Source organism: Orycteropus afer, unplaced genomic scaffold (assembly GCF_000298275.1).
Source record: "Orycteropus afer afer isolate SDZICR_OR568_19922 unplaced genomic scaffold, OryAfe1.0 scaffold00585, whole genome shotgun sequence".
Classification (NCBI taxonomy): Eukaryota; Metazoa; Chordata; class Mammalia; order Tubulidentata; family Orycteropodidae; genus Orycteropus; species Orycteropus afer.
The window spans coordinates 246,574-259,190 of NW_006922172.1; the positions used below are offsets into that span (position 1 = coordinate 246,574).

A 12,617-nucleotide genomic window follows, 5' to 3' on the forward strand; every position below is an offset into this window, starting at 1 on the left:
CAAACAGCAGAAGAGAAACTAGATGAATGGGACCTTCTAAAAATTAAATTCTTATGTGCATCAGAAGATGTGTGCTTCAAAAGACCTCTGCAAAAGAGTAAAAAGAAAACCTCCAGAATAGGAAAAATTATCCAGCAATGATCTATCAGACAAAGGACTAATCTCTAAAATTTACAGAAAACTTCAACACCTCAGCATCAAAAAGACAAACAATCCAATTAAAAAATGGGCAGAAGACATGGATAGACACTTCAGTAAAGAAGATATTTAGGCAGCCAACAAACACATAAAGAAATGTTCATGATCATCAGCCATTCGCAAGATGGAAATCAAAACAACCAGGTGATACCATCTCATCCCAGCATTAATAGGAAAATTCAACAAAACAGAACATAACAAATGCTGGTGAGAATGTGGACAGACTAAGACTCTCCTACACTGTTGATGCTGTTGTTATTGTTGTTGTTATGTGCCATCGAGTCAAACCCGACTCATAGCGACCCCTCCTTGGGTTTCCAAGGCAGTATCACTACGGAAGTAGGATTGCCCAACCTTCTTTCTGAGGAGTCGCTGGTGGGTTTGAACTGCCAGCCTTCTGGTTAGCAGTCAAGTGCCTTAGGCACTATGCTACCAGAGATCCTGATCCTATTACTAGGTGTGTGTATATATATATATATATATATATATCCTAAAGAAGTGAGAAGCAGGACACTAACAGGTAGATGTACTCCCATGTTCATCACAGCACCAGTCAAAATAGTAAAGAGAAAGAAACAACCAAAGTGCCCATCAACCAAGGAATGGATAAACAAACTGTCATACATACACTCAATGAAATACTATGCAACCCTAAAGAATAATGTAGAATCTGCAAAACACTACATAATGTGAATGAACTTGGAGGACATCATACTGAGTGAAGTAAGTTAATCACAGAAGGACAAATACTGTATTAGTCCACCATTATTAAAAGTTGAGGAAAAGCTTATACGTAGAAGGGAAATTTCTTTGTTGGTTACCAGAGATAGGAGGAGAGGTGAGAGAAAACTCCTAAAAAAACATATACAGAAATCAAAGATTACTAGTGGTTAACAAGGGTAGGAGGGAGGGAAAATGGGGAAGCTTTTGTTTGTGGGGCACAGAATTTATGCTAATGGTGGTGGAATATTTTGGAAAAGGATAGCAACAATGGTGGCAGAACATGAAAAATATCATCAATGTTCCTGAGCTGTAAATGGGGAAGTTGTTATGTCAGTGAATGTCCTGTTGTGTATGCTTTTACCACAATAGAAAAAAAAAAAAAAAAAAAGAAGCAAAAAAATAAAAGCCCTATGGATCCACAAACCAATTACAAGGATGGTGGATGACCAGGCAGCATTTCCTTCCCTCGTGCATGGGGTCAACTATGAGTTGGAGCATACTCAAGGGCAGCTGAAAATGATGACATAAGAAGAGCACTAAAATAAAACTTTCACCTTTTAAAGAACAAATGTAAAAGCTGACATAATAACTTGACTTAATTTTGTTTTGTTAATTTGCTTTAACTAATAGTCTAAACAAGTTTCTCTCCCTACCAAAAGAAAGAATTAACTGGATTCCCCTGCATATGATAAGGATGAAACCAATGACGTGGTAGGAACAGGAAAGTAATCCCTCAGAGAAATGAAAAGTGGATTCATAGTCTCCCCAGACATCAGAAGAAGCTCAATCAATTCTTATAATCAATCAGAGAAGCTCTAGAAACAGCTAAGCTGAACTTATAACCCTGTCTAAAATCTAGTTTATGCTGATAAACCAGTTGCCATCAAGTTGATTATGACTCACAGTAACCTCACATATTTCAGAGTAGAACTGCACTACACAGGGTTTTCAATGGCTGTGTTCTTTCAGAAGTATATTTTCAGGCTTTCTTCTGAGGAGGGTCTGAGTGGATTCAGACCATCAACCTTTCAGTTAGCACTTAAATGTTTACACCACCTATGGACTGTTAATATTGAAAAGACTATCATTAACTGACAAAGTTGATAAGTAGAAACCAATATAGGAAAAAAGAAAACCAGTTTATGAGTTAAAAGATCAATGGGACAATTGATAAAGTTAAATGAGCAACAGAGCAAGACATGTAAATTCCCTTGATGAATATAAACTTGTACAACCTTGGCAATGTCTGGTTCAGAAGCAATGAAGTTGCAAAATCTGGTCATAGCGCTTGGGCCATCTAGCATTCCATCATCCATGTTGATATCCAGTACCTGGGCTCCCATCTCCACTTGCACTTTGGCAATACTCAGTGCTTCCTGAGGGAGGGATATAAGAGGAAGAAGCATTAGGAAAAGGTGACTAGCCAAAGCGATCACTTGCTGTCCCCAAAAGTCTTTGGAAATCATAGTAGACTAACTGAAGTCTTAAAAGAGAAGACTACTGTCTATATTTCAAAGTCTCAAAATTTAGTCTACACCATCATCATTCATGGATACATTTTTAAAAAAAGAGAAATCTAATTTTATAACCTTAGAGTTATTTTGATTCATCTCTTACTTTTCAATACTTACACATTTAAATTGTTATCAAGCCCTGCTTGTGTTTCCCATGGAGAACTTCATGAATATACAACTTTTCTTTTTCCATCGCCTTCACCCATTACCTGGTCCTCCACATCCCATACTAAAATACTACATACAGTAACCTCCTATCCAGATTCTGGGTTCTGTCCTCCCATAATTCATCAAAGATTATCCTTTCTTAAACATATTGTCCATCCCATCATTTCACTACTCAGAATCCATCAAAGCTCTGTATTACAACCACAAAAAATCTAAATACCTCAGCCTGGCATTTAAGGGCCTCTGTGACCTGGCCTCATCTTCTTATCCAGCTATACATCAACTCCTCCCCTCCTCAATGCACACTTGACCAAACCCGTTCCAATGATTTCTTTAACACCAGTGCTCACTTCCATCTCTGTGCCACTGATCATGGTGTCTCATCTACTTGGAATGCATTCCACTTGCCTTCCACATTGTTTAAAACCGAGCTTAAGTCCCATCTCCTACAAGAAAAATCCTTAGGGAAATCATGTAACTGGAGTCTAATGAGCCATTCCTACCTATTCCCTTCTGTGTCTACTGCCTCTTCCCACTGTTTCTATCAGACTGAGAGAGCAGAATGGCTAATATGCATTTGTTAGATTTAGTTTCTAGCACTTACTTGCTATGAAACAGTAGTTGAGTAATTTAACCTCCCCAGGCCTTCATTTCTACATCTGGAAAATGTAGAATAATAGTCCTTACCATATGGGACTGTGAAGATTGTATGAATAACAATGTAAAGCACTTAAACACAGTGTCTGGCACATGGGAAGACCCTAATAAATGGTAGCTATTACTATTCCTACTTCATTGCTTCTGTCTAAAATGCCCTCTGCTTTTACTCTCAAATCCATCAAATCTGAGAAATGCACTAAACCCACTGCTGTCAACTCAGATCTAACTCACAGCAACCCCTCCTAAAGTTTCTGAGGCAGTATCACTAAGGAAGTAGACGGCCCAACTTTCCCTCCAAGGAGTGGCTGGTGGGTTTGAACCGCCAGCCTGCTGGTTTGGCAGTCAAATGCCTTAGGCACTACACCACCAGGGCTCCCAGAACTGAGCTAGACATGATGAAATAAGAGTGAAAACAGTGGACTTCCAGTAAGATGAAGGAATAGGCAGACAAGCTACACAGACCCTCTTCAACAAAGAAAAAATAAACCAATTGACAGAGACAGAAGATAATCCTGGAGCCCTGAGCGTTGAAAGAAATACAGAAGTGGATTAGGCACCAACTACTGGAAAAACCTAAAAGAAAACAGTGAGTATAGAGATCGTTGGGGTAGTGGACTGTCAGCTACTCTGATGGGACCAACAGTCTGAATATTTCCAAGTGGTGTTGGGACCTGAGAAGTGACTTAAAAATCAACCCTGGTTGCCAAAGGCCACAGGGACGACTGCGCTGGTGGCCTGACTAGGGAAACAAGAAACAGCAAGGAAGGAGACAACCTGAGCTGTGGACTTTCCACTCTCCGGAGGGTGCAGCCACTTTGAATGCTTACAAGCTGTGGTCATTTTGGATATTTAAAGTGACCGAGAGCGCAGCCACTTTGAACGTTTACAAGTGGTGGCCATTTTGGATATTTAAAGTGACTGAGGACACAGCCATTTTGAATCTTTACGAGCAGTGGCCATTTTGGATTTTAAAGTTGAGAGCATTCTCATTTGGATTCTAGGGCCCTAAGACATGTGGCTGGGACATACAGGAGGCTGACAATGGGAAAGGAGGCAGATGGTGAGTGTGTAAGTCCTGCCAATTAGCAAACAGAGGAGCACAGCAGAGTACCCTGTTTACGTAGACAACACACAAAGAAAACGAAAATAGTGGGCAAGTCACTCCAACATACAATCACCAATTACATATAAACACAAAAAGGTCACAATGCCTTGGAGAAAACAGAGCATCACAATCCACACAAAGAAGCAAGATAAAGCAGGAGAAACATGGGACCAGAATACAGACCCAAAACACATCCCTGCAGAAGATGCAGCATTGGAACTCCCTGATAAGGAATTCGAAAGAATTATATTTAGGTATCTTCAGTGAATTGAGAGACAGATAAAGGAAAACACAGAGAAAACCCTACAACAATTTAGAAAGACAATACAAGAACAAGATGACAAAATAAATGAAAAAATTAGAAATGATATAAAATCTACACGTAGAAATCCAGAAGATTAATACTAAATTGTCAGAAATAGGTTAAGACACTGAACAGACAAAGGTGTAGAAATGAATCAATGGAAGAGAGATTTAGTGAGGCTGAAGACAAATACCTCAATACTTCTTTAGAAAGCAATCCATCAGAAAAAAGATCAAAACAAAATTAAGAAACCCTAAGATTCATGTGAAATACCATCAGAAGGAATAACCTACACATAATCAGAATTTCAGAACAGGAAGAGACAAATAAAACCATAGAAAAAAAACTGTCAAAGATCTGTTGGAAGAAAATTTTTCTGGTATGATGATGAAAGAGAATATATTCATTCAAGAAGACCAACAAACCCCAAACAGGATAGACCACAAAAGAAAATCACCAAGACATATCATCATCAAACTCACAAACCAAAGACAAAGAAAGAATCCTGAAAATAGCATGGGAAAACAAAAAATTACCTACAAGGGGCACCAAGAAGACTAAGCTTGGATTTCTCAGCAGAAACCATACTGGCAAAAAGACAACGGGATGATATATATAAAACCCTGAAAAGAGAAAAATTTCCAACCAAGAATTATGTACCCAGCAATACTGAACCTCAAATATGATGGTGAAATTAGGACATTTCCAGATAAGCATAAAGTAAGGGAATTTTTTAAAAGCAGAACAACCTTACAACAGATGCTAAAGAGAGTGCTTTGGATGGAGAAGCAGCAACAGCCAACAACTGACCATTAACACACATGGTGACATAATCCAGAAACCAACTCTGTAATGGAGGTATCCAAAGTAAATAAGCCTACAAGATTGTAAACAGGGAACCAGAGACATCAATTGACAATTGAGGATAACTGCAAACCAAAAAGAGGGAAAAAATTGTGTAGTTAACAGAATTTCTCAATGGTAGAATGGACTGTTCTAAATTTGGGGAAAAAAAAAACTATAAATCACAGGGTAACCTCAAAGAAAAATGATAAACTTTCACATTAAGACAAAAAAAAAAAAAGGACCAACACAAATATTCAGCAAACACTAAAACAACAGCAACAAAGGAAGTGATAACACGATTTATAAACAAAATAAGCTTAGCACAGAAAATTATATGGAACAAAGAAATCAGCACATAATAAAAATGACAGAACAAATTCACACTTGTCAATAATTACGTATTCGGCAAGGGACTTATCTCTAAGATTTACAGAAAACTACAACACCTCAACAGCAAAGGAATTAACAAACCAATTGAAAAAAGGGCAGAAGATATGAATGGACACTTCACCAAGGAGGATATTAAGGTGGCCAACAAATACATGGAGATGCTCACGATCATTGGTCATCAGAGAGATGCAAATCAAAACAACAATGAGATACCATTTCACCCTGCACTGATGGCAAGGTTCAACAAAACAGAAAACAACAAATGCTGTCAAGGATGTGCAGAGATTGGGACTCTCATACACTGCTAGTGGGACTGTGAAGTGATACAACCACTGTGGAAAGCAGTATAGCAATTCCTTAGAAAGCTGGAATTGGAAATACCATTTGACCCAGCAATCAATTACCAGGTATATACTCTAGAGAGATGAGAACCAGGACAGGCTCTCATGTTCATGATGTTCATCACAGCACTGTTTACAATAGCAAAAAAGAAGCAAACAACCTACATGCTTATCAATGGAAGAGTGGATGACCAAACTATGGTACATCCACACAACAGAATGCTATGCAGCACTAAAGAATAATGTAGAGTCTGCAAAACACTGCATAACACAGATGAACTTGGAGGACATTATGCTGAGTGAAATAAGTCAATCACAGAAGGACAAATATAGTATTAGTTCATTGTTGTGGAAGGTCAAAGAAAGGTTTATATATGGAGGGAAACTTTCTTTGTTGGTTGCCAGGTGTGGGAGGGGCAGGAAGGGAACACTGGGGGGGGGATAAAAAAGTAAATGACCCATGTCATTTTAGTTTTATGTACTTCACTGTACATAAATTATCTTTCAATAAAATGCATTTTAAAAAAAAGAAAGAAAATGTCACGGTGGTAGTAGTAGTTTATTACATGTTTTACCAGATTATTCTCACTATAACTAAGTCATTAATTATTTTAAAATGTGCTTTCTAGTTTCTAAATGGGGAGGGAAAGTTGAAGTTTCTTCTAATATTATTGGTTTATGATTTAAAATGTTGTCTGTATGTTATTGATTCATTTGAGCTTGTGAAGACTGCTTTGTGGTCTAGTATGTAGTCAATTTTACTAACTTTCCATTGTATACTTGAGAAGAATGTGTATTTCCTGCCAGTTGCACGCAGAAATTTACATTCTTCCATTAGATCAAGCTTGCTAACTATATAGTCAAAGTCATCTACTCTCCTACCAAGTTTTTATCCATTTGACCTATCAGTTATTGAGAATACTGTATTAAAGTCTCCCACTATGAGTATGTATTTCTCCACTTCCTCTCAAGAATTCTGCTAATTTTTGCTTCACGTATTTTGGGAATATATCATTAAATATATACAAGTTCAGAATTACTATTTAAAAATAAATAAATAAATAGGTGAAAACACTGCAAACTGAAGAAGGCTCTACAACTATGAAGGAGGCTTGGTGGAGCAACAGGTTCTCAGCTGCTAACCAAAAAGCTGGCAGTTCGAAGCCACACAGCAGCTCTGCAGAAGAAAGACCTAACAATTTGCTCCTATAAAGATAACAGCTAAGAAAACCCTATAGAAGTACTTTTTGAGAAATACTGGCGTAACAGCTTTGATTTTTCTAAGCCTCATCCTCCCACCAGCCCAGCTTGCTGTGAATTCAAGTCACCATTCTTCTCACACTTCTCAACAGCTCTGCTAATCACACTATCAAAGGCAACACTATTTCATTTACATGCTGTCTAGCCAAAGCCAAGGCAAACGCCTCAGGGGTCTTAATAAGATTCTCACTTCATAGTTTCCTGCCATGATGAGTTTAGCAAACTTCCTTGATCCTGCAACATTACAGCGCTCTCCAATGTTAACAAAGTTGGTATATGGTCCAATCCTGAAGGGCTCTAGACCTTAAAAAGAGAAGCATTTTGAAACATTTCTGAAAATGCATATGGATGACATGACATAGATAGAAAATAAACATTTTCATGAGAAAGAAATTACTGTGCTCAGCCCATATGATTAGGCAGTAAAACCCAAGACCACTGCCTTTTCCCCTAAAAACCAAAAAGAAACAAACCCACTGCCATCAAGGTGATTCCGACTCACACTAGCCCTACAGGACAGAGTAGGGTTTCCGAGACTAAATCTACAGAAGCAGATGGCTACATCTTTCTGCTATGAAGAGGATGGTGGGTTCAAACCGCCAACTAAATGCTTTAACTACTACATTACCAGAGCTCCTCCTTTCTCCCTTAAAGGTATTCAAATGGTCATAAGAAGCTATTTGTTGCAGTTACATGTACAAATAGACTCTCTAAAGAAGATGTATTTCAGATTTTATTTTTTAAATTATTTAACAGAATCTGGGGCAAAGCCATGAAAAAAATCTAGAATCAAAACAGGATTATTCCATCTCTCTCTTAGACATTAGTTAAAACTAAAAAAAAAAAAAGCTTTCATAACCCTACAAAAAGTGCTTAGAGCTTTACCCCACCTCTTTGATCAAGAGTGCAAGAAGCCATACTAGCTAAACATGTGCAAGACTGAATAGAATTAAGAGGAAGAAACTATGCTGAGACCTGTGAGACAGGCAGTAGTACTGTGGCATTTCTGCCTTTAGTAAGCTGTCTCCAGGCAAATCACTTGGGATTTTTCCATTCGTTTCCATTTTTGGCAAGGGTACTAACATCTCCCATGTTAAGTCCAAGTTGGGGTAAATATCAGGTAACAGATGTAGACACATTACACACAGGTAAAAGGCAATGTAATGTAAAGTATCACTACACAAAAGGCCCTCGTGTTTTTGTTTTACTCATTAAATTTAAAATATTAAGAGAGGCAGTCTTGCTAAGTGGTTATAGTTAGGCTTTGAAGATAGCCAATCGTGACTTCAAATTCCTGCACAGCTAGTTTCCTCAGCCTTTCTGGGTTTGAAAAATAGACAGTGGAAGTATCTACCTCATAATGTTACTGTAAAAATGAAACTAGATAGTGTTGGTAAGTACAAAATAAGCACCAGCAATCACAGTGGTTGTTGTTATTAAAAAATGAAACCACTTCTGAGTTCTTTGCCACAGCATCAGTTGAGGAAGAAACAAAATGAGTGAGAAAAATAATAAAAATATGTATTACATAGTAAAACCTGCAAAAGCCAAAATGTGTGTAAGACAAAAACCTGTCAGAGAAGGAAAACGCAAATATTTTCCACTAAAATGAGCACCTTTGTCAAAGGTGGAAAACTTGCAAGACTCAAAAAAAAAAAGCAGTTCCACTGAATTCTAGCTCTCATGGGTTTCCCATAAAATATATATAAAAATTGCAGGCTGTATGCTCAAGAACTGAAAAGACTATCACCTTCCATGGCTTCTTCCAAACCTAGTGTCAAGGTATCCCTATCCTTAGTCAGACTCTGAGGTTCATATACAAGGTGGCAAGGATGGCAACATTTAAACATGAAAGAGTTCATAAGTGATGTTCCTACAAGCATTGCACATAAAATGCAACTGATCTATTCTAAATGTGAAGTATTTGATATAAAAGCCACATTTCTCAAGTTTGCAATTTGTCATTCTTTTAAAATCTGATTGAAAATTTTTAAAGTAAGTAGAAATAATATGACATTCAAAATGAAAAAAAAAGCATTTTTTCATTCTTACATTAAAATACTAAAAAAAAACCACACACATCTAAATGGTTCTCTACTTGCTTCAGTTTTGGCAAAGATGGAATATTCTAATCATTAGTCAATGCATAGCTTTAAGCTTTAGGAAAAAAAAATAAACTTTCCTGCCATACCTCTCACCTCTCTCTGATGAAGGTCACTTTTTCCTATGGTTAAGAGATAATCATCAATCATAAATCCCACTTCCCCTAATCTCATTCTCTGCCTTCTCAAGTGTGAAAAACAAAAGCCTCCCTGAAGAAGTACATTTTCTAACTCATCTTCACACTCATTCACTGAGAATAATTCTACACAGTATGTTCTGAGTAAGAAAAGTAGATACTACTTTTGCTGTCACTTGTATTTTACCTCACTTTTCTTAAGATAACATAAGACACTAAAATATTTTAATTTAGAGAGATGATAAATTCTAAGTTATTAGGACACACAACTCCCCAAGTTCTTTGCAAGTTCCCTATGAATTTGTTTATACCTTTTTTTTTTTTTTTTTTTGCTTAAAGATACCATCTAAGAATATTTCCTTAAAGTACTGAAGCAAAATTATAAAATTTAAAGTTATTTTTCTAAGAGTTGGTATGATGGACTACTCTACTAATAATTGTTCCTTACTGGAGCATCAAAACTCAGGCTGAAAAAGTGTGGCACCCTATAAGGCTTATAAGGTTAAGAATCAAACCGAACAATAAATACTGAGATTCTCTGTCAAAGCCTAGACACATGCCACATGTAAGATTCACAACAATATTTTGGTAGCAAACAAAATACTCTAGGAAGCTGGTGCCATTATAAAACATTGAATCGGTAATCTGGGACCATTTAAACTATAAGGCTGTGGGTAATGTTTTTAAAACTGTACACAGCAGAAATAAGACCACACAAGTTCTACTTCTCAACAAGGGTACACACTGGCCAAATCTCCTGCACACTTTCACTTCCCTTCCACCCCGAAAAAAACAATTCTTTATTAGAATTCATTAAATGACAAGAAAAAAATCTGTATTCTTTTTTGACCAAATAAACAAGCTGCTTGACCCAAAATCACTAACACTTAGAATAAACATCCCAAACACATTCTTTAAATGGTTTCTGAAATCATAAAAACCATGTCTTTATAACTTACCAGACAATAACATATACCCTTCAAAAACAGTGGCAGGTGGAATCCTAGGTTTACAATTTTTAACAGCTTCAGCAATTTCCCTAAGTTGAAAAAGAAAACACTATATACCATTAACACAGAAGAAAATTAATTATTAAATTATTTCTATTAATTATTAAATTAATTAAATTATTTCCATTACTTTCCATCTATGAAATTTAATCCTGTTTAGCATAATTCTACACATAATTATATAACTGGTTCCATACAGATAATTATTACTGCTGTAGTAATAATTATACCTTTTAGTTTTCTCAGCAATGCAGAAAAGTAATCAACACACTTTAACTTTGATAGATCTACCCAGTTTGCTGTGAACTGCACTAGATTTTGCATTCAGAAGTGAAATTAAGAGACATGTGATGCAATGGTTTGCACAAACATAAATAGCAAATTCCTGTCCCCTTTCCAAACCCAAAGATGCCCTTTATTCTCTTAAATTCACACATGAAATATATACTTGTTTCTTATTCAGTAGTTTAAGGGGGAAAAAACAGCTTCAGCATAGAGATGGGAATGAGCAGGAGAGAAGGTCCACTAGTAGTGGAGGGAATTAAGTCCTGTAGGTCCGTTTTTCCTAAAACTAGCAACGAACAGTAGAGTGGTACATAGAACTCAACACTAAAATGTCAAAATAATTATTCCTAAAAGTTGGTTCTGTTTTCATCATTCATACGCTCCTTAACTTTATCACTTTTGATCAATTGTGTCTTTGACCACCCAGAAATATCTTCACTACTCTACTGAATTTATCAGGACCAGTAAGAAATACTCACTCTACTGCCCCTAAATTAGTAGGTGGATGTCAAGTTAAAAGAGTGTGTGTGTATGTGTGTGTGTGTGTACAATACATATATATTATACATTCATTTGTTTACATATATAGCTATGCATATTATATACATAAATATACACATATACAGGAGCTCTGGTAGCATAGTGCCTAAGGCACTTGACTGCTAACCAGAAGGCTGGCTGTTCAAACCCACCAGCCACTCCTCAGAAGGAAGGTTGGACAATCCTACTTCTGTAGTGTTACCGCCTCAGAAACCCAAGGAGGGGACGCTATGAGTTGGGTCTGACTCAACGGCACATAACAACAACAACAACATACACATATACATACACATACACACACATATAAAATGTATAGACAGACTTTTTTTTTTTTAATTGTGATTTGGGTGAAAGTTACAGAGCAAATTCATTGCCCACAATTCCTCTTTTAAAAAATAACAAAATAAAAGAACGAAGAGAGATCACCTGTGAACCAAAGATAAACCATATTCAACAAGTAACAGCTTTCAAATATTATTTAAAAGATTTAAAAACTATATTACTTATTAAGAGTCTATCACAGAAGTTAAAAGCAGTAAAATACTAGGTGATTCAATATTGTGATTTTTATATGAATGAATATAGAATAGTGATGTGACTATATCAAAATGACCATCAGTCACTATAGCGAAAAAAATCACACTACTACTAAAATATGATCTGTTCCACTGAATTCCAATCCTCCTGTAAGACAAAAAGTCAAAAGTAATTAAACACATACTTAAATTAAGTTCTTATATTTCATGCTTCCTTCAAACACTCATACACATTTATTAATTTTTAACTATGTACCAGGTCCAGGGATACAGGTAAGGAGAGACAACTCAGGGACGGCCAAAGCAGCAGGCCAGAAGAGCAGGAGAAAGGGGATTAAAAGCCAGGAAGCCAGACAGAGGAACAGTCAGCCACAGGGAACCAGCTGGGGTGATACGAGAGGTCTCCAACAGCAAGACAAACTTGTCTGTCGGTTTGTCCTACTGTGGTGACACGTAGACGTGAGTTTTGAGGCTGAGCCTCTGGTGTTTAAAACCCAG

The 12,617-nt window shown here is 36.8% G+C and overlaps 1 protein-coding gene across 1 annotated transcript in view; it reads right to left on the reverse strand.

The window, feature by feature from the left end:
• MTR (5-methyltetrahydrofolate-homocysteine methyltransferase) overlaps window positions 1-12,617 on the reverse strand; it is a 251,989-nt gene that overhangs the window by 122,162 nt on the left and 117,210 nt on the right. The window contains exons 11-13 of the mRNA XM_007956235.1: window positions 10,708-10,787; window positions 7,700-7,812; window positions 2,157-2,297 (exon numbers count right to left, since the gene is read on the reverse strand). Of these exons, the coding sequence (XP_007954426.1) occupies window positions 2,157-2,297; window positions 7,700-7,812; window positions 10,708-10,787 (334 nt within the window). The remainder of the gene's footprint in view (window positions 1-2,156; window positions 2,298-7,699; window positions 7,813-10,707; window positions 10,788-12,617) is intronic.